A 22,193-nucleotide genomic window follows, 5' to 3' on the forward strand; every position below is an offset into this window, starting at 1 on the left:
GGTTGATGGCATTGCTGTTTCCTTTGGGAAGAGCCATTATTTTGCTTGTTCAAGGCCAAAGCTTCATTACTTTTCCTTGGAAAAAGCTGTGCCTGCTTAAAATCCTTCCTTGTTGGTGGATTTACTAGTACAGCTCCTTCAGGGGGCTGTATTATCAGCTGAAGTCGTTAGGTTAAGCACTATATTTTGTCTTGCCTTTTGATGGGTAGCAACAGACCCTCAGAACAAAGTCAAAAACTCTCACAGTTTGTTTCAATGTGTTCATTAATACAACTGAACCAATATCTAGGGGAAGGAGGCTTTACAGGAGAGTTGGTCGGAGGAATTTTGCCCACATTTGCTGTATCTCTTTTAACGAGAGATTGGCTTTGGCACTTTAAAGATGGTTTACAAGGAGCCTTCAAGCTTCTAGAAATTATCCAGATTGCACGGAAGGCCTTCTCATTGCAATAGGCAATATGCTTGAAAGCTTCCAGGGAGGTTATTATTTCCATGGTAGATCATCCCCAAAGCTGACCTGAAATTAAACAGTTAATACTAGTTTGATTTTGGTCTGGTTCTGCATGCAGGATTCATTCAGATACTGTGCAGGATGGAGGAGATCTCCTATGCACAGTATCTGCAGCTGTTAACGGGGCTTTATTTTGATTGATGACCATGGGAGAAAAACAGTATTTTCTTTTTTTTCCTCCACGTTTTCTTTGTATTTAATTTTTCCCTGCAGTTTAGTTCTAGTCCCATCCTATCTTTCTTGTGAGGGAGGATGTGTACCATGTTTGTCATCTTTAGCAGGGATTTTCGCTGCTGACTTACGGTGGGTTTCCAGTGACTGTACCAGCCTTCCACAACCGGTGAGCTTACTGGTGGTCATTGGTGCCTCTCGTTGTGCATTGCTGACTTTCTGCAGTTTGTGAAAGTTCACAGTCAGCACCTGCTCTACGAAGATCTCCTCTCAAATCTGGGTTGTTTCAAAAAAGCTTGTCAGTACTCACTGGACCACTTTAGTCAGGGTTTAGACAGGGGAGATCCAGGTCCCTCAGTGTTATTCCATGTATTTGGCTGTCCCAATCAATGCCCTGTTCATCTGTTTCTGTAGCTGCTGGATCTCTTTGAATCAAAGTATTCTTGCTAAGGTGCAGAGAAGTTACCCATCTGACAACGTTTGATTGCCTTAACTTTGGATGTAGCAAAGTAGAGGAGAGCTAGATAGAAATGGCTTGTAGTCCAGCTGAGATGAAAAATGTATGTAAACAAGGAGGAATGGTGTTAATAGCTTAGAAAATTCATGTGAAGTAATGAATACAGAAGATGGCATTTAAAGATTAGCTGTTCCTTTTTTCCTGTTCTGAAGACTTTTGTTTCAGTTTTGCTAGATCTCCATCCCTGACATAACATTTTGTGTGCGCATATGTACATATGCTTATTGTCAGGTAGATATACATACAAAAGAGATGTAACTCTGAAAGGTGAGAAATTATTTCACTGCCCTCCCTCAAGAAACAAAAGACTATGTGTTGTTACTGATGTCTGCCTCCTGTAATTTTTGCCTTTTTGGTAGTACTGGATTATCTTGATGTAGCTGTTTTCAGTGGCACTAACAGTGATCCATTTCCCTGGTGATTTTTGATGATTATCTTAGCAGCTGGTTAAAACATGCAAAAGAAGGACAAAACAAATATGTCTATAAAAAGCTTGACATTGCTTTAATTCCACCAGTAGAATGAAAACAAAGGTTCCGTACATCGGAAGCTTTTTCCTGATGTTTTGAGAAGATGACCTGATGATAAATAGAGTGATTTATTTTGAACAGTGAGTGAACTTGATGAGCCATTTCAAAACACTGTCTTTGGAAAAAATACGCGTTTTTGTAAGGACAGAGGTTTTGGCAGTTTGGGGAAGTGAGGTTACAAGGATTGCCTCTGTGTACACAAGCTAAGGAAAACTTTTGTAAAGTATTCTGTGTTCACTTACTGTAAGAACTATGACATTTAACTTTCTAGCAGTTTAACACTGAATCAGAGGAAACATACTTTTTATATGGTACATAAAAGTATAGTTGTAATATTAACAAATCACGGTCATGTCTGGACTAAATACCCCATATCTTTCCAGTCCAGATAGGATGATTAAATCAGAATCTAAATTTTGAAAATGTCCTCATCCGTGTTCTTGGTGATATAAACAACATGTTCCTGAGCACCTCAGAAATGCTAGATATTCAAAATCTACAGCCAGCTTTTGCAGCTTGAAAATCTTTCTCTAAAGTAGTTGTAAAGTCAGGGACAGAACGGATCAACGATAGCTTGGTCAAGAATGACACATTTATCTAGCCAGTGCTGGCTGGTTTGAACCGGTCAAGAATTGACACCGTAGAGGCTATGGGATAACCACAGCTGCTCGGTGGAGAAGGCAAGGCAGCAAAGAATGCAGAGTCCTGCATTCCTCTATCTCCCAGGATCCAAGTTTCTGCTTGTCAAGGACCGGGAACCCTTAGGATGCCATCTCCTGTCTTCAAGCCACATGTGACACTTGCCAGAATTTTCTGATGTTTTGTGGTCAAGAAATAGATCTGATAGGGAAGCTGGCTCAACAGTGATCTTGCCTTTTCTTAAGGTCCTTCAGCAAAGAATTCTCCAAACAGTCTTTGTTTTTTATTTTGTTCTCTATAAAACTAAACTAATTTCTAATTCTAAATTAATTTCTAATTTTTTTCTAATATTTTTAAAACAACTTTTATGAAACAAATTTTGCTTTCTCTTCTGAACATTTTTTCTTGTCTGACCATAATGTGATTAGGAGAAAGGAGGGAATCATTCACATCATCAGTTGTGTGATCGTCTGTCTATCAAAGTTCCTTGGGAACTCTTTAAAGCTAGTGGTAATAGTGCCTCCCTCCATTCATGAATCACTAAAGCAAATTTACAAATGCAGATGCATGAGAGCACATTCTTTCCTAGGGTGATTTTATGTGCTGGATTTATCCCTACTTTGCAACAAGTTCTTCCACACATTAGGATATTTCTGCTTTATGAATCTTAGTCTGTTACCCAGCGCTTCAACAATGTCATCGTCGTTCTTGTTGCTTGTAATTCAGCCTTATAAGGACCAAACTCTGGACCTGTGGCATTGATTCCCCTCTTCTCTTTGGATCCTGAAGTTGGGCACTGTGTTGTCCTTCAGAGCAGCTGTTAGATGTAAATGATGATGTAAGCAAGCAGTGTGTGGGATGTTATTTGGCATCTGGGCCTGTCTTTGGTTCCCAGAATGATGGGAAAGCCTGAAGTTTTCACCCTTTTTTGTGAGGAACGGAGTCTGGGAATCTCTTCTAACCAAGAAGAAGCTTGAAACTTCTGACTGTCCCACTTCTTGTGCGTTAATGCTCTGGAGCCCCACATCCCTCTGCTTTGCCAGGCTGTGGTGTACCAGTATCCAGAGCTCAGCCTTTCGGATAGGCATTTCACCACTGAGGAAACACAGACTTTTTTCCTCCTAAGTGATTCCTCATGGTCCTTCCCTAAAGCTTCACCATAGATGATGCCTTACCAACTGCTGATGAGTTATCTTTGGTGGCCATGATTTCTCTGATGCACAAACCCTGGAGCTTTCGCATGTCCGTGGTCATTAGGCAGAATGAGTTCAGCCTCTCCTGTTTCTGTTTCAGTGTTTACAATGAGCAGGTCTTTCCTATCACCGAATCTCCTCGAAATACATCATTGCTCTTATTCAGAAACTGGAGCAGGGGTCGCTCAAGCTTTGTTTCCCTCTTTAGGGACCAGGTTGTAAGGTGACAAATGAGTCTGTATTTCTCTGCTGTGTCTAGGTGGGTCCAACCACACTTACAGTACAAACTTGTAAAAGGGCTGCTGTTTCAAGACCCTTCTCTGTGGCACAATCCAGCCACAGGGCTGGGTTGCCCTCTGGTTTCTCTCCTGGTTCTTGTTCACTCCCTGTACTAGAGTAGCTGTGTAAAGAAGTCCCATCTGTTCTTTTTCATTATCTAACTATTCAGGCCCAATCTTTGTTCCGGCAGTCCTGCAGCATTCTCCTTGTGCTTGAAGTGATGCTGCTCTCATCTTCTTTCTTCTCCTTCCTGGTGGGATCTGCAGTCCTAGCTCAAGCAGGCTATCTGTATTACCGTAGAAGCTGTTTCATCTAGGGTAAGTTGGGCCGGGCTGTTGAGTTTCTGCAAGTTGTGTCCTCCGGCAGTGGAGGAGATCAGCCCTCTCTCCTCTTCTGCACAGTCCTCATCCCAGGTAAGTATCCGTCGCAAGGATACACTTATTTCCTTCAGTGCTGGTACACATTGTAAAGAGCTAGAACTGGTTTTGACTGAGATAACAAACGCACTCTGAAATGCCAAGAATTTTGTTTATTTATAAAATTACTTGTAAGTAATTCAGTGATTGGAACGATAGAAATAGTTGAGATCAAGGCAAATAGGTGTTAATAAAGTGTTCCTTTAAATGGGTCTTGTTTCCATGGTACAATGGAGTGACACATTAAATTTAGAGTGATTTATTTTAAGAAACAATCTTTTTTCCTTTTTTCTTTTGTGCAAGGAGAGATTTGAAATAATTTCTCAGGAGCGCTTTCAGCTCACATGGAAATGTTTTGTTAAATGATGCTACGCTTGGATTTTTTTCCTAATCACTGAAAGCTGTGTCAGAATTTTGTAGAAATATTCGCGGTATGAATGTTTTTAAAAATAGCGTTTGCTGTACTGCCTGGTCACAGTTCCTTTAAGCAAGTAAGTAGGCAGAGTCCATGGAGCTATTCCTGTTTATAAAATTGTTGGGTTTCAACCATCCAGTCTGTATCATATGGTAGAATTAGTGACTGTATGTCAAAATCTTGGGGACCTTTATTCTAAATATGCTGGTTATAGCTAATTAAAATTTTCCTTTCCACCTCCTAGTTTTAAAGATTCAGCACCAAAATATATTTGGAAATCATTAACTTTAGTTTGCCTTTTTACTTGCTTTCTTTTGTCTTGCAAGCTCATTCCTTTTCCTAAGGCATCTGAATGCCTAGGAGGACAACTGTGACCTTTAAAGTGAAGAAAGAGATATTACTGTACTTAGCGTGTTGTGGTTTTTTAAAGGACATTCAGAACATCAATGTAGGTGGGCTTTTTTTTTTTTTGAACTAAATGTGCACTTAAAACACTTTGGAAAATGCTGAAATGTACTTGAAGGAAAATTACCCTCTGAACTATGTGCCTAGACTTTAGCTTCTTCCCCTGGAACAAATTATATGCTTAGCTTCCCTGAAAACTTGTTTTTAATTTTTAAATGTGTTCCTCTTTTAGATAAACAACAAAAGGTGGACATTTTAACAATGTGTTTTCCTTTTGCTTTGTTTTGTTTTTTTTCTTCCACACGCTTACTTCATGTGCTCTTCCAACCCACATTTTGTTTCTCTTTGGCACTGAGGCACTCTTACATAATTTTTCAAAAATACAACAGTGTTCTGCTGTAATAGTCCAAAAGGCTACAGCCTGCATTTTTGCAGAGGTTTGGGATGATCGGAGTAGAATGGTGTATTGTTTTTGATAAGGCCTGTTTTCGGAGGGTTCTTAAATGCCTGTTTCTCTGCTGTTGGCCTCTTCTCAAGTTGCTAATAAACAGGACTCTACGAGGGAGTGGGTGACACAACTTTAACTTGTGTCACTTCTCAAATACAGCACTTCAGTTTCTTTCAAGAGAACAGCTTAGAGAAAAGAATGCTTTGTAGATACCACAGCTGCCATCCTTCATTAGTTCCTGTTTACATGCTCGGTAACGAATATTGTATATTTTTATGTAATAAATTAGTATTAGCCTAAGATAAGCTTAGTGCAGTTAATTCCACAATCATTCACACTGATGTAAATGAGAAGTAGTTCCTTGTAGGTCAGCACAGCGGCTGCAAGGTGTGTAAAGGGAGAATCCAGCCTGCTGGAACAAGATGTGGATGTATTTTCGAGTGCTGCATTTGAACTGATGGATATCCAGCCTAGGAGCTGCGTTTAGGTAAAGTACATGAAAGATTCGGCTCCTGAATGGTTAACTTCCACTGTTTGGAGTAGGTGTCAGCTCTCTCTGGCTGCAAATGACTATGAGACAGGCCCAGGTGTGACCTGAGTGTGGACAGCTGCAATATCATCTTCTTGAGTTTTGAAGAATAACTCTCAGTTTGTGACTTTTTCTTCTCCTCTGTCAGTCTCTTTTGGGTGCATCTATTTAGTCATATGTTTACCTGTATGTATACATACAAGGCTGTAGGGGTAGAGCTGATACACATCTTTGATTTTCCCCTGGAGCGGGCGCTCGCTTTTTCTGTTGGCTTGGAGCTTTACAGTGTTGCCCATGTTGTACACTACTGTGGTAGGCAGTGTGCAAATGCTTAAGTCAGATGAATGAATAGTTCCTATCAGGAGGTATTTCTGTGGTTGTATTGATACCAGCAATTTGATTGCCGTGCAGGAATGGAGTGGATCTCGTGGTATCCTGCCTGGATCAAGTCCATCTCCTGCCTCATTCTCTCTGCAAGGTGCCTGTGCTATAGGCAAATGGAGAACAGTCAGGGTGTTATTCATGGTAATCTCTAGGAAGAAAAAAGCCATCTCCTGCATCCCTGAATCTCCCTAAAGTAGAGAACATCCCCAAATAGGCCAGAGGAGACGCTCACCGTATAGTCCCCACCGAGCACCACCGCTCCTGTGTGGTGCTTACTGCCATTGCGTGGTCTCACTGCCAGCTTTAGATTATTGTCCCCCCTCCAGCTGCCTCGTAGAGCGGGGCTGGAGAAGTGGCGTACAACCACCTCTTCTTCACCCGCTGCTGCTCGTGATCCTGCAACGATTACACTCGAGGCAGATTCAGAACCCTGCCTTTTAAAATGCAGCCGTAACAAATGTAGTGGGTATCGACTCACAAACTGTTAGCCCACGGTCTGGTGCGCAGAGCCTGCTCTAAAATGGCATTTGCTTCCCTACTGCACATGTAGTAGTGTTTTAACAAGCACTAGGTTACATAATGAAGTTTCTGCTGTCTCCCCTGGGAGTCAACTAGACAAACAACGATTAGGAAATCTTAGCTGATAATTGTTTAAATGTTTTGTTTCTTAATTTCATCTCTTTCCTTGGGCAATTTTGTACTATCCTAAATAGTTCCTTTCATTCCTCAGTGCTTGTGTTTCCCAAGTATTTGTAAATCACTACCAGGTCTTCCTTTCCCACAGGCATTGCTTATCCTAACTGTTGACTGAAAATCAATCCCTCCATCTAATGACTCTGTCACTGTTCTCTGAACTCTTTCCATTTTACATTATCCATCTGGCAACAAAATGTCCAGAACTGCGCGCAGGCTGCAGATGTGGTAGCTCCGTAGCTGCTGAGGAAGGGATCTGTTACAAACCATTGTATGTTGGGATCTAGCTGTTTCTGGGATGGGTACTATGTAAATATAAAGTCATTTGCCCCTAGCTTCTCTGCCCCGGACACCTCGGTGTAATGGGGGATTTGTAATATAAACCTCATGAAGTTGCGGTGTTTTTCTTTACCCCATACCTTATTCCTTTTTTTGGCTCTTCTACACCCACAAACACATTTCAAGCTCTCGTTCTCCTCAGAAATACAAGGCTTTTCAAGCCTGGGATCTGACTGCTCTCCCCAGTCTGCTGTTGCCAAATAAAAGCTAGCAGGTTTCCAGGCCAGGCCAGCTGGGATGTGTGATAAGGGACCCTCTGCTCTGGTTGCCTGCCCTGCCTCCGCTGTGTCCCCGGTTCTGTAGGAGTCAAAATTGAACTGCAACGCGTGACCATCGTACTATTTTCCTTACTGGTTTCCCAGCCTAATGAGCAGCATGTTTTGCCTGCGCTTTCCCAGCAATGCCCCACAGCGAGGTTCCTGCCCTAAGCTGGCTGCGCAGCTCTTGTGTCCCTGTCTGTGGGGTCTTTTTCTCCTCTTTCTGGCCTGCCTCCCACTGGCCAGAGGGGAAAGGAGGTGCCTGTATGTAGCCTCTGCTCCTGCATCAGGAGGAAGGTTGGGCAGGAGTGGAAGCTCCATGTTTAGCAATGTCTCACTGTTTAGCGTAGTCTCATTGGGTTTCTCCTGTCCATTGACTGTCTGTTTTAGGTACTGCATCTAATGGTTAAGAAAAGAAAGAAAAAAAAAAAAAAGAAAAGAAAAAAAAGGTGACTGCATATGCAGAAATTTAATTTCAGCAAAAGCATTTCAGTTTTCATTTGTGATATCACAAGTTCACAAAGTGGTTTTTTTTTCCTTTCAATTTAACAGGTTATCACTGCTAGCTTATCACCGTTCTTCTTTGTCATGACTGCCAATGTACTAACAATTTCTTGGTAAGTGCCTACGTGAGCTTTTTTCTTAACAGTAAAAGTGAATTTCCACACAGTGCTTCATGTGGAAATACTTTTTAAATGTCAAGTTCTATTAGTGACAGTAATATTTTGCATGTAAGGAGTACCAGGTGTGCAATGATGGATGCAGTAAGTAATACAAATAGGAGAGTGTTTCTTCTGCCTCTGTGGGGGAACATGGACGTTTTGGACATTAAGCCTCACTGCAATTCACTCTGCATGTTTTACAGCTAGACAAATGGATGCAATAGGCAAATAAATGACCCATTCAGAGTCATGCTATAAATTGGTGGTGGAATTGGAAATAAAACACAGAAGTCATGGTTTGGTGACAGCATCTTTTTAACCAATAGAGTGCATTCAGGTTTCCCTAACAGAGTGTGTACTGTGAATGCATAAAATGAAAATAGTAGAAAAATGAAATAATGATAACAAACTTTTTCCAAAGTCATATCTGGATTTTGTTCCATGTGGCCACACATTACGGATCACCTAACCTGAAATTTTTAGGTAGTAATATAAAGGATTGGGGTGCAAATTCCTTTGGTCAAAGACGATGTTTTTGGTCTGTGTTTGTACAAGACTCAGCGAAAGGGAATCCCAGCCCATGGCTGATACTCCTAAATGCTTCTGCAATGCAAACAGAAACTAAATACAGGGTTAGGCATGTGTCTCTGAGGACAGATTTGTTGTGGAAATAAAAAGCTGCTTACTTTTGAAAAGCTTCAAGCTTCCTTTTTCCCTTCACAGTTTGGTTGCCAACCTAAAGATTCAGCTCTGCACTGAATGGGATTAGCATGTTCTTTTTTTGGGTGCGATAAAGAAGTTACAGGAAGGAGAATCTCAGTTTAAACTAGCCCCGTATACATATGCGTGAATATGCATCCCCATATGTACGTTAGGCACATGTAATCTCAAATACTAAAATAAGTCATGTGGAATTTTTTTTTTAGTTCTTGGAATACATTTATGTGGCCTGTGTGTGTAACGGGCTGAACTAATATCAGTGTGCCTAAACCACTCCTAGTCTAGACCATTAACTTGCCATTCCTCACCATGTTTTACATGTGTTTGTGCAGGTCTATCATGTGCGTGCTAGAGGTAGGCTTTTATAATACGTATGTATTCACTGACATGTATACTAAAAAAATCACGTGTACCTTTGTTAATGTGAACACATGGACCCGTATAGTTGCACGCATACTACATGCCCTATATGCACTGAAAGTAATATAAATGATGGACACATCTGTATCTTTAAAAGAAACTTTGCTTTAGCCCTTAGGCCACTGTTATGCTTTGATTGTCATAATTCAAAAAGATAACCATTTTATTTATTTGTTTATTTGATTTCTGTTATTGCTTGTGCATCAGCTTATCAGCAAAGCTCTGGAAATAGTTTGTTAGATGATAGAAGCTGCAAAGCATTCATGAGATCATTAATCACTGAGTTTTTTAGTGTTGCTCCAGTGTTGTCATGGACAATATCATACGTTAATGTCTGAGTGGTGGGCAAATGCAGTTAGCTGTCACCCCACAATAAACAGAAGCCAGAGGATTTGCCAGATGGTAAACTGAAGGTAAATCAAGGGTTGGCGTTTAGCCGTGTTTTTTGCCCTGCTTCATCTTGAAGTTATAATGATGGTTTCTATTGGCCTAGCAATCTGGATTGCATGGCCACATGGATATGTGAGATTTCACATCCTTCAGAAAGGGATTCTTCTTCTCTGATGTAGGACATAAGATACTAAAGAACAATCTAGATGCAGGCACCTTTTTACAGAACAGGGCTGTACAGTTTACTATCTTTTGTACAGAATTGCCAGTCTAATTTTTAGAATGATACATCAGAGATGTGTTTCTTTTTTAAAGTCTCTGTTAAAAATGTTGTAGAAAACAACACATCTATAGAAATGAAAAAAAAAAATTTGAGTAATTTCTAAGGCTATGTTGGTTTTAGGTCTTCCTATATGCAGTGTTTTTTTTTTTCTTTAGGATAAAGAATACATTATCCAACCTTATCTTCCAAAGGAATTAATGCAGAGGGTATGTTTATAACTGGAGCTGAAATCCAGGCAAGACATGGGGGTTAACCCTCTCTGGAGAAAAGTGTTCAGAGGTTGTTAGTGATTACAGGCAAACAGGCTCACGTGGTTTAGATCTTTTTGAAAAGCTTGCAGCCTTCGCAGCCCTTTGCTCCTTCTTGGTAATTCCACATCCAAAGGTATTCTGTCTCCACAGTGGACTGTCTACAGACTGTCTGTAGCACCTACTTTTCCAGGGCTATTTACTGTGTAATAATTGTAAGATACTGTACTGTTGTTATACAATGGTTGTATTGTCAGGAACAAGGGCAATTATGTGATTTTTAAAACATCTCAGCAAAGCTAAGATTTAAGTGAATGTAATGCTATTAAAGATCAGAGAGCCTTCAGCTTTACATGCTTCTTTTTCCCAAGGAGAAAAAAAAAAAAGCCCTCTTACAAATGAACTTAACAGAAGTTTGTTTTGTTTATAAAGTTCATTAAGGAGCTTTTCTGTTTCATAAGCTAACTAAGCCATGAGGCTAAGATGAAAGGTCAGTACACTTAGCTTTGCACTGTTACAGAAGGGGAGACGAGTTGGTATCCTACCGTATTCCTGTCAGCTCTGATAGATAGCAGAGGAGATTTGGGGATTATTAACTATTGCACGGATTGAGCGGGTTGATAGCTTATTTCAGTGAATGGTTTTGTTTGTAAAACCATTCATCCTGATTTGGATCCCTGCTTCTAGCCTGAGTCTTGGAGAGAAGCGTTAGTGCCACCGCCGTGCTGGGAGCAGCACAGGAAGGAAGCGCTTGGGCACACGTACCATTTCGGCTGGGGCAGGTTCTTTCGCCAGGTTCCTCGCAAAGAGAAGCAAACACGAGAATTTCTACCAGCCTCACTACACCTGTGGGATCTCCCCAGAGCAAAACTCTTTTTCCCAATTTCCTCAGTCCCCAAAACCTAGGCTTTATGTCTCCTCCTGACTTTGTCAAGTGGCAAGTTTTCAGGACAGGGCGCAGACAGAAATTGCAAGGGGGAATGATTAACCTAATGAGGTTCAAACTCTCCTGCCTTCCTTTCCTGTTCTTGCTAGGGTGTGGGTGTGCAGCTATTCTCATAACTAGGTGCAACCTTCTCTATCTAGATTTCTGTCTATGTGTTTTCACATAGCCCTAAAATATAGGAAGGGTAGTTTCTGTTGAGATCAGTTAAATAAGACATTTCTGGTTTTAGCCTTTTCTTAGCTAGACGAATGAAAAAAATCACCTGGGTTACTGTCTCTAGGTTGAAATGTGTTTAGACAAAATAATACCTTTCTCTTAATGTTATGTTGTTTGGCATTGTATCAAGTAGAGGGACTTGCCTGATGCTAAATTTGTGGTATACTTTGTTTACAGCCTTGTGATCAGTGGAGTTGGAGAAGCTTTGCTTGTTTACACTGAAAGGACAGGCACATAAAGAGGAACCAGACCTCACCAGCTGGAAAAGAGCTGACTTGCAGCCTAGAGACCCTATCATGAATAAAATGTGGCAGCAGGAATGAAGAAGTGCAACCAAACACAAGGAAAGAGACCTATTGTTTTTTTATTAAGAAAGAAAAACTATGCTATTAATAGTGCTGGTAAGAGAGCAGCATAGTTGGCAGGATGGTTAGGAGCCTTTGCCTCAAAGCACAAGGCAAACTTTCTGATTGATGTGGTAAAGGAAAAACTGCACTGTCTCATGCTGATGGCTCTGTGTGAGAACCTCTCAGAACCTCCCTTCTTGCACAGGGAACTGAACTCAGGAAAAGCAGCATTCCCCACTGGATGCCACCAGTTTTTTTGTTGGAAGCTGGCAGCAGGTTGTACCAAACAATGTCAGAGCCCAGATCCTGCCATGAATTCAGGATCAGGAAGGATGGATTTGGTCTCCAACTGTTCTGTAAGCAGCAAGCGGCTGCACACAGGTCTCTAGTCACGTCGTTTGAACTGGCACGGTGACCAAGGCCGTGGGGCTTCTGGAGATAATCCCCTTCTGGAACGGCAGCGGTTTGACAGCTTTGCAGAATGGGGAAATCAGCAATAAATCTCGGTATCTGTAGTGATTGCTCTTTGTGTATTTTTTTTTCTTCTCCCATTCTCCGAGATTTCTTTTGAACTCTGCGAATTTTTGTCAGCTGGAGGGGGTGGAGGGACTCATACTGTTCCCAGCAGTGGTTTGTCTCTTAAATTATTGGAAGAGGCAACAAAGATTATGAACTTTGAATAAATGTCCTAAAGAGTGTAAGGCAATTCATCTCAAGAGTTCTTAAAATAATTTCATTTCTGGTTGCTTAATGGCTGTTAGAAATTAGTCTTGATATATTAGTGCCTGGGAAAGCAATCTGTGTGAAAGTAATATTAAATGATGAGTTGATAATATTGTGGGAAAGGTCTAGATGGTAAAAGGAGCTTGATAACAAATCTGCAATGAGGAGAGGGACTTGTCTCACATGCCATTAGATATCTAAAGCGTAGTCCCTTAATCTAAGTTGACAAAGTTCCCTTCATATTCAATGGAAGGAGAGGGATGCCCTCACAGAGATGATTCTTCACTAGTAGATTGCTGTGTTAATGTGACCGAAAGACCCTCTGGAAGTGCTTATCTTTCTGTAGCTGGAAATCTGGTGACTAGTCTAGGCAAGACACTTGGCTTTTAGAAGGCAACAGTTAGCTGAGGTGTGTCTGCTTCAATCTAACAAATTCCACCAGCTGGGTTTTAAAGTATAGCTACATTTTAACTTCAAATAAAACACTATAGTTTAACAAACAAGGTAAATTTTACAAAGGATTGCAGTCAATTTCTATGGCTGGAGAGTTTTAGGTAAAGATTAGTTGGCTTTCAGAAAAAAATGCTGTAGTTTAAAAAAAGAGAATTCAGAGAAGTACTCTGGCCTGCATTGTACCTAAGCTTGTCCCAGTTAATCACAAGGGGTCTGTTTATACTGGTGTGTTGTCGCATATGTTGGGTCACGCTCTGGCTTGAGTTTGGAGTGAGCCATTTTCTTGCCAAGTGGTAAAACTCAGGTTTGGGAAGAAAGGAGGAGAGAGGGAGAAGCATGAAAGAAACGTGTGCTTGAACTTGAGCACTAGTCCTGAAACCAACATGAGCCACATGGCACGGGTAGTTGAGCCCATACTCACACCCACTGAGCCAAGACACAGCCAGCCATGGACCCTCATGGCCTCCCAGTCTGTAAATTCAGGCAGCGCTGGGAGTAATGGCTGCAGCACGCTGGCTTTCCCCCTACAGCGAGCTCTGCCAGCCAGTCGTGGCAATAGGGTAGGGTCCTTGCCGTGCCACCTTTCTGCTGATTTTGACGTGACTGGTGACCCTGGGAGACCTCATGAAAGAGCCCCCGTGTGATAGCTGAGGTTTTGCAATTGTAGCTGGAACCTTTGCTGGGGGAAGGGCTCATCGTGTACCTCTCTTTTTGCATAACATTCAAGGGTACGCTGCAGTCTGGATTTTTTTCTTCCTCTCTCTTGTCTGTGGTGTTTGTAGCAATGTACCAAACCCCAGAACACCCATTTGCTTTCTTGCTGGTGGTCTCAGCGGAACGCCAGCGGCCAGATCAGCAGCCAGGGTTGCCGTAGCTCTTTGGTTGCAGAGGGCATGCTTGGGGTGGCTGCGGGAAGGTTGGTTGGCTGCAGCAGGCATTACGTTGTCTGGGCTCTGGGGGAATTCAGTCTCTGCAGCTGCTGAATTAGTATCTATCTCCCTGCATAGTAAGTCCACTTCCTTTTTATTTAACTTCATGCACGTTAAACAACACTGAGCTGTTTGCTTCTGCTTTCATTTTTGTGCCTTAGCGCAATGTGCTTGCATTTCTTAGACTCTGCTTGATGTAAGTAAAATACTGCAGGTTTGATTGCCACACAGGCGAATCAAGGAAGCAGAGCTAACAGTGAAGCTGGGCTCCTGTCAAACACGGCTGGGAAGAAAAGGCTCCCTCTGAACCGACCTGACCTGCTTCAGGTGAGGATGGCTCCTGCGGGCCAGCACGAGGCTCGTCAGTCTTGCTGAACACTCGAAGCAGGGTGGAAGTGGAGCTCCAGGGCCTTCAAAATCCATCTTTGTGTATTCGGAGTTGTCTCAAGGTGCTAAGGGCGTGGGTTGGCTTTCTTCTTCCTCAGGCTGTGGCAGAGGCGACAGCAGAGCCGGGATCCGGTGTGGCAGCCGCCCCCGTGGGAGTGCCTGCGAGCAAAGGGCTGCTCCAGCGTGGCCAGCAGCAAGCTGATGGAGGGTTAGCCCTGCTGTAGGGGACGGGGTGAGAGAGAGAGAGCCCTTTTTGGAGGGCTTCTGGCTGCTGGAACAAGTGGTGCCTCTGTCACCGTGTGTGTGCTAGGGTGGGGATGTCAGCCTGGGAACGGCGAGCTGCAGCCCTAAGATGGCGTCTCAGCTGGCAGTTCAGAGCGGGCGTGCAGTACAAATCTACAGGTGAGCCGCGGGAGGACACCTGTGGGAAGACCCCGGATCCGCCCTGGCTGCTCTTGGGAAGGTGTGCATTCCCCCCAGCAGCACCCAGGGGAGAAGAGACAGGAGAGGCGCGGGTTGGGCTCCCTGGTCGCAAGCAGCCCCAGGTGGGGAGGCCATTACAGCCCAGGGGAAACATGGCGGGGACAGGCACGTACTGGCTGCTTGCGGAGGCTGGCGGCTGGAGGGGATGGGGCAGAACAAACCTCTCGATTTCCTGAGGAAGCAGTGGCCTGATCTTTGATTCAGCCCTGCCTCAGAAGGAGGGATACTGCATGGTGAAAAACACACTTCAGCGTTGTTACAATGATCTTCGAAGCAGGAAGCCTCAGAAGTTCACGCTTGAGGTGGCTCTTGCAAGACTAGCGAACAGTTACGTTCAGTAATTCAGAGAATATGCAAAGGGTGGATTATTTATATCTAATTGACCTTTTTTCCAGTCAGTCCAAGATACAAAGTGAGAAACACGCAGCTCTGAGGAAGGAGGAGTTCCTTTATGTTGCAAAGATGTAATAACACTAATTAATGCCTGAATGCAAAGCAATGGATCTGGAGCTCAGCTGGTGGAAGAACCTCTGGTTTTATCAGTATCTGTCATTTAAGGAACTTACTATCTGAAGGATCCCCCGTTCTGGGGCTGTCAGCATGTGGGACTGCAGAGAGAAATCAGAGTGCGCTGCTCTTTCTGAGGGACAGCGGGTCCCTGGAGACTGTTTTCACATCTACTAGTTTCAATCAAACCACTCTGACAGATGGTCCTGAATCATGTAATACCTTTTTGATCTTCTCTTGCTTACACTTTTATTTTTTTCCTTGCTGAAGTAATTGGTTTGGGGCGAGGCTTATATTATCTGTCTGCTGCAGAGGCGTGACTGGTGTGTGCGGCTCGCCTTCCTGATAAAGAGCCTCTACTTAAAGCCAAGTGCCATGGAAAGAAGACTGAAACAGTAAAGCTGATGGATGTTGACTACAAGTGGGTTACTAAAACGCAGGCAGCAGAGATGCTGTTTTGAAAAAATCTTCTGGATCTGGCAGCTGTGACATAGCTTCCAGCAGAAAATGTTGTTAAATGAATTAAATGAACCTGATGCTTACCACTGAAGCGATTCTGTTGTTGCTTATTGCTGCGTGGCTGTTGTACTTCATGTTGGAAGACAATCTATGCCAATCTTTCCATATCGGTTTCATACTGAAGCTGAAAATCTGCAGAGCAAGTGATCTTAGCAAAAAGCAATAGGAAAAGCTTTTTTTATTATTTTTTTAAAATCTATTAAAACGCTCAGTAAGGGATAGAGTTCTGATTTACTATTACTCTTTTTGATGCTTACGTCCAAGTTGGTGGATGGGTGTATATATATTTATGTTCTTGTTTCCCATCCTCAAACAAGAAGATCTGAAGAATTCAAGAAATGTGATGTCAACATAGGACATGTTTTGAAAAGGATGCTTTTATTAAGTATTGTAGAGAAGTTAGTTGCTGGGAGCTGTACCGAGTGCTGAGTAAAGGTTTCCAGCTTTGTTTTACCTGTAAGCTAAAGGAGATTGTGGGTTGAACAAAACTCCATAGCAAATCTGTCTTAGCCAGAGCAGAAGCTTTCAAAGGGATCATCTGCTCCTGCGAAGCAGGCGACAGGCTCAGTGTGAAACTTTAATCCTGTTCCAGACGATAGACACAGGGACAGGCTCATTTTGTTTGAAAAGAAGGCGTGGGTGAGGGGAAGGAGATTGGGGGCAGAACTGAAAAAAACTGAGGCCGAAATACTTTTGTACCAGGAGCTAAAATGGGAAGGGATTTGCTTCTGAAAAATGTGTTGCTTATTCATAGGGTTTTTTTTATTAGGGTATATTACAAATACATGTCTGTTTAGGCCCAAAAAGGAATTAGAGGAGGCCATGAAGGTTGTGTAACCATCTCCATATTAATTGCCTGGTTTGAGGAGCTGAACCCTTTTTTCACTACGCTTTGAAAGTGACATTGTGTAAGCCTTGATTTCCGCTAGAAAATTGACTATTTTTTGGAAGAATGCTGGTGAAAAAGTTGTGCTACCCCTTCTTGATCACCGAGGTGGGGAGTGTACCTCCTCCTTACTGTCTGGGATGGGAAGCAGTCACACAGTGCCCTTCTGCCTTGTAATAAATGTCTTGGCTTCCAGAATAGGTGGGGGTAGCCAGATGGCATGTTAAGTTCTTTGACGGTACACAAAATCTCTTTGAAAACCACACTGAAAGCATGCTTAATATCTTTTGTCTTATGGTCTGTCATTAAGATTTAAAAACATATCTCTCAGAACTCGTTCAATTGACAGCTCGTTGCCTGTATAGAGAAGCCTGTATATAGAAGAATATAGTAAAATGGGTACAAGCCTCGCTGAACACTCCTGCCTGGCAATGGATGAAATCCCCTAACTGCGTTCGCAGGCCTGACCGTAGGAGATGCTGCGTAATGTCAGGAACCGAGAGCGCTCCAGCTTTCCTTCCTGCTGTTTGCCATCAGCAGTCCCGTACCTTTCCTGACTCCCCACAAACATCATTTTGAGAGGGAGGCAAACTTGCACTTTTACAGATGGGGCTGGTGAAGAGGTGGTTGCTCTACCCTAAGAGCAGCGTTGGTTCAAGTACCTGAGGGTCAGTACACCTTGGGAAGCAGACGTAAAGCCCATTTTCCTGTAGGAGTCTGATCCATATTTACACTTAGGCTTCCCATTTCTGTAGCCCTTGGGGATGAGGAAAGCTGGTGCACCAACAGGTTTGTTTATGCTGGAGTTGCAGGCATCCAGTGCCTTGCCATACTGTGTAAGAGCGCCTGCCTGAGCCACGCTGGCTGAATAAAACAAGCCTCCAGCACAACCCCTTCGAAACTGATAAGGAGAAGACATTGCTGTTGTTTGGAGGAAATGGATATTCACATTGAGAAACTGGTAGTTTGGAGTTAGGCTCGCTAAGTCATTAGGCAATGAAGAGGGAAAGGAAGCGTGGAGAGCTGGGAATGCCATTTGCCATGCCTAAGCACAGGAGTATCGCTAACACCAGACAGATTAACGGGACGGTTACAGTTTCTGCTAAGAGGACTATGGTTCAAGCATGAAGTTGTTGTTAAGCAGAAATGTGTTGGAGATTTGCGAATGCCCACTGTAAGAACTACGCTGCTGGAATTAGCAGTCATATCGCAAAAGCAGAAAGCATTCATTGACTGGGGTGGGAAACACTGCAAGGCAAATATTTCTCAGACCTTCCTTTGAAAGCTGTGGAGACTAAGCCAGTCTGGCTAATCGTCCCCTCCAGCCCTGGCTGGAGATGGGAACCAGAAGGGATTTTTGCCGTTTCTCTGTCACGCACCTTCTGGGGCGCCAAGGGATGAGCTTTGGCTTCGCACAAGGCACGGAGAACTTCTCTCAAGGAGTCACCTCTCCCTCACTGATGCCTAAAAATCAGTTTGTTCTTTGCCTTCTCAGGGGAGGGGTCCCTGTGCCTCTGTGCCAGTTACCTCCACAAGTTAGCAAATGAAGTTCATTCAGAGTAGAGCAGTCAGAAGAAGTTTTAATTGAGACCCTTCATCCCCATAAGTCTGCAACCCTGCGGGCAGTCCAATGCCAGCAAAAAGATTACGTTGCCAGGGGTGCACAGCAGCTCTCTGTGTGATCAGCCCTTACGGTGAGTTTCTTCATTTAAGCTGAATGACACAAGTGCCAACCCCATTTCGCTGTCACTGGAGATCAAGCTAGAGGTAAAGTTGTATGTGACTTGCAGGCATTGCCCTCGATCTGGCTTGCCAGCAGTTGAATGACCCAGTCTACTTGTGCAGCAAACTTACACTTCAGCAGTTAGTGGAGAACACCCCAATAGCTGTAGTATAAGAGGCACGATAAATTTTAGCAGGCAGAAGAAAACAGCATCCGAGTTCTTCTCTTTGCCATCCTGCTTTTGGCTGTCCCACTGCCAAAGACTGAGATCTGCAAATCACTCCAGTGATGGCCGCTCTGAAAATGGAGCTGAACTTTCTTCCAAATCTTATGCTCCTTCAAGGCTAAGTTAATTGTTTTCTCTCATTTAATGTCTCCAGTTGTATTCAAAGACTTAGGATGTAGTGACAGACACAGAAGCTAAAAATTTCAGCAAGGCAGCTTTTATTTCTTCATTATACTTGTCTGTTCGTACTGTCTTCAGCATGGGTGCTCCTTGGGCTTATTATTGATGATGAATAAGAGCAGACTGTGTGGAGATTAACACAGATGGTTGTAGCCTTGAGACTTGATGAGCTGTAACCAAAGAAAAGAAATCTCGACTTTCAAGGAGAGCCTTACACAACAGAATTTCATGTGGCTCTGCTGTATTCAAAATGGAATATTAAAATTGCTGAGCAAAGAATTGAGTGGCTCGTGTTGTGAATAGCCGTGTTGTATGGGTAAGTTGCTTACCACAGCCTCTCAGATGGAAAAAACTCAACTATATTGTTTTCTTTTGGGTTAAAGCAAACAAACAAACCCATAAAACAAACCCTCTGTGATTCAGAAATCTTTGGAGAAAAGCAGTGTAGCTCACCAGAGCAAATGCTGAATTGCAAAGGCAGCGCCACTGAACATTTTGACAGAGGAACCCTTAACCTCTTGCTACAGAAATTGATGTGAAAGCTAGAAAATAACTTCCCCTTTCCCTTCAAAATCTCTCTCATGTTTTTTACTCTTCTTGTTTCTGAAAACATGACACGAAGACACCGTTCTGGTTCAAACTCCTCTTTGAAACTGTGGAAAGTCAGTTTTAAAGGAGTAAATGCAGTGGAAAACAGCCGAGATGATGGTGGAACCTCCTGCTGCCAGCAGCTGGGGCTTCAGCAGCTCATGGGAAAACGGGGAGAGTTTTCTAGACTAGAGGAAACTTGGGTCTATTACCATGTTCTGCACCATGAGTTAATAAACCACATCTTCTTTTAAACTGATGCAAATTAAATCCGCTTATCAATCAATCATGATACTCTCTTCACTTCGTATGGGCTTCAGGCTAGATACAGCTCCCTTAAACTGATGGTTGTGCTGATGGGAATGTCCTAGGCTGTGACTTCACCTAGGAGAAGGAAAATAACTGAACATTATATTGCACCAGCTGCCACTCCACTCAATTGTTTCATCCAAAGGTAAAGACTGGAAGGGTTTTGCAAGCATTCACATTTTTTAGGGAAAGGAGAGAAGGGAACGTACTCTTAAAGAGCCAATGTCTTTCATGTTGGTCTCTCTGAGAGACCTCATGAGCTCACTTCATGACAAATTCTTTCATGGGCTGGAGGTTCGGCTATCTTGCCTTAATAGGAAGGTACAAAGTACTCTGAAATATTTTTGACCACTCCAAAAATATATTCCCGCTATAGAATTCTATCCTCATATTCCATGTTATTGTTTTAAAAACAAACAATAAAGCAATCCCATGGCGTGAGATTTCAACTGGAGCATTCTTTAAGGTTTTGGAGTTTTGGGGTTTTTTTTGGTGTAGAATCCATTAAGTTTCCATATCATCATACTGGTTCCATCTCCTCCTATATTCTGTAGTAGTCTTATATAAATAATCATAGTAACAGTTATACTAAAAGTAATTTTTTTTTCACTTTATTGCTACACTGTTAACTAAAAAAAAAAAAATCATATGAGGATGGTATTGTTATGAAATCGATCAATGGGTTTAAGAGCAGCAATTCTGCTTGTTTTTCCAGCTTTTTTTATCTACCTATTTTTTCCCCTTAAGAATCCCATTGCTAGGACCTAAGCTCAGTTGCGCTTTGAAAAGTCTGTTTGCTGATTTACTGACTTATGCTCTGTGGACAGCAACAACCCAGGTGTAGATGGGTTTCCATGGGCCTTGATGGGCTTCTCCAGTGTCTGATCAGGTCTTCAGTGAAGGCTGCTACTGTGACTTCGTCCCTCCACTCAGCTGCTTATTTTAGTGAAACTCCAGAATAGTGTCCGAGACTCCTACCACTTTCTCAGACTCAATTGTGAGTACAAAAGCGAGCAGGGGAGGCCTGAGTGTCATCAGACATGTCTCAGACCTTTAAGAAATCAAGGAGAGAATAACTTGGATGGTTAGCAAATTTAATGTCACAGTGATGATAGATGTCCTATCGTATCCCTTCAAACGACTGAGTTTGCAAAGTGTCTGAACTTCCCAGTGGTGAGGAGTATTTCAATTTCTCAGCCCTGTGGCCTTGCAGACTTTCATGCTACCGTCCTTTGTCTTTCTAAGGAGCTGCTTTGGGTCACATACTGCCATTTCTTTAATATTTGTCCATAATAATTGTGCTGCCACCATCAATTAAATTCACCAGATATTTTTCTTCCTGGCCTCCTGCAGCTTTAGTCTGAAACTTTCCATTTTCCTGTCCATGGACAACATCGGAGCCTGAACAGGATCCAATTTTCCATTAATGGCCACAGAAGGCTTTTAAAATAAATCAGATGAAGGGTGGAGTCTGCAGCTCCGGATGCACCGTGTGAAAGAGTCAGCCTACCCAACTCCCAGCGCTGCACCAGCTTCTTTCTGCTTAGCTCTGCATTTATTGAAAAAATAAAAGGTGAACCAAAAGGAAAAAAAAAAAAACAACCCAACAACAAGACACCTAAGACGCAGCAGTCAAGCAAAAAGCACCTAACAAGGAATAAAAAAGGAAACAGGATCTGACAGTTCTTAATCCATCTCCATGATCCATAATTTAAACTGTGATATCTGAAATGTTCCTTAGAGAGAACATCTGAATGCAATGCCTCGTAAGCTCCACTGACTGGTAGAGGTCTAACTCAGCATGATATTTCTCAGGTTAGACGAAATGAAAGATTGGGTACTGGACAAAAAAAGTAATTTTTTTTTTCTTCTGTGTAGGTTGTTGTCTTAATTCAACTCCAATCTGTACAGAAATAAGATGATATACAGGGCACCCTAGAAGGCAGATGACAGCTTGCGGAGTCTTGGATTCAGAAAACATTAACGAACCTCTCGGGCTGTCATGGGAGATGACCACTTTGCAATTCTAGTGTTGGCTTTGTGTGCACTGTAATCTTTGCCCACAGAAATACCCCAGATGCTGATTGGCATCCAGTCTCTGCTGCTCACTGGAGGACGTTTCAAGATAGCTGGGAGGATGTCGCTGTGAAAGAAGGCACTAAATATTGAGTTTTCAAAAGCACTCTGCTTTTGAAAGATGTGCATTTAAATGCCCTGGGATTGCTTATAAGCTTGGGTTGGTCTAGTTTTGGCTAGAAAAAATGCTTACAACTAGAAGAGACTGAGATTGGAACAACCTACTGATGTTTGGAAATGTGTTGG

At 42.7% G+C, this 22,193-nt stretch overlaps 1 protein-coding gene across 6 annotated transcripts in view; it reads left to right on the top strand.

Annotated features, from left to right (window-relative positions):
- TMEM241 (transmembrane protein 241) overlaps positions 1-15,832 on the top strand; it is a 61,560-nt gene extending 45,728 nt beyond the window's left edge. For 4 of the 6 annotated variants that reach the window (XM_082305010.1, XM_082305011.1, XM_082305012.1 and 1 more), the window contains 2 exons: positions 8,279-8,343; positions 11,789-14,922. In XM_082305010.1, the coding sequence (XP_082161136.1) occupies positions 8,279-8,343; positions 11,789-11,849 (126 nt within the window). In that variant the 3' untranslated portion in view covers positions 11,850-14,922. Of the gene's footprint in view, positions 1-8,278; positions 8,344-11,788; positions 14,923-15,328 lie in introns of those variants that run through there. The other 2 variants (XR_014227497.1, XR_014227498.1) reach the window with 2 other exon arrangements.
- The last annotated feature ends 6,361 nt before the right edge of the window (positions 15,833-22,193 follow it).

This window comes from Platalea leucorodia (genome assembly GCF_965183815.1).
Source record: "Platalea leucorodia genome assembly, chromosome: 1".
NCBI lineage: Eukaryota > Metazoa > Chordata > Aves > Pelecaniformes > Threskiornithidae > Platalea > Platalea leucorodia.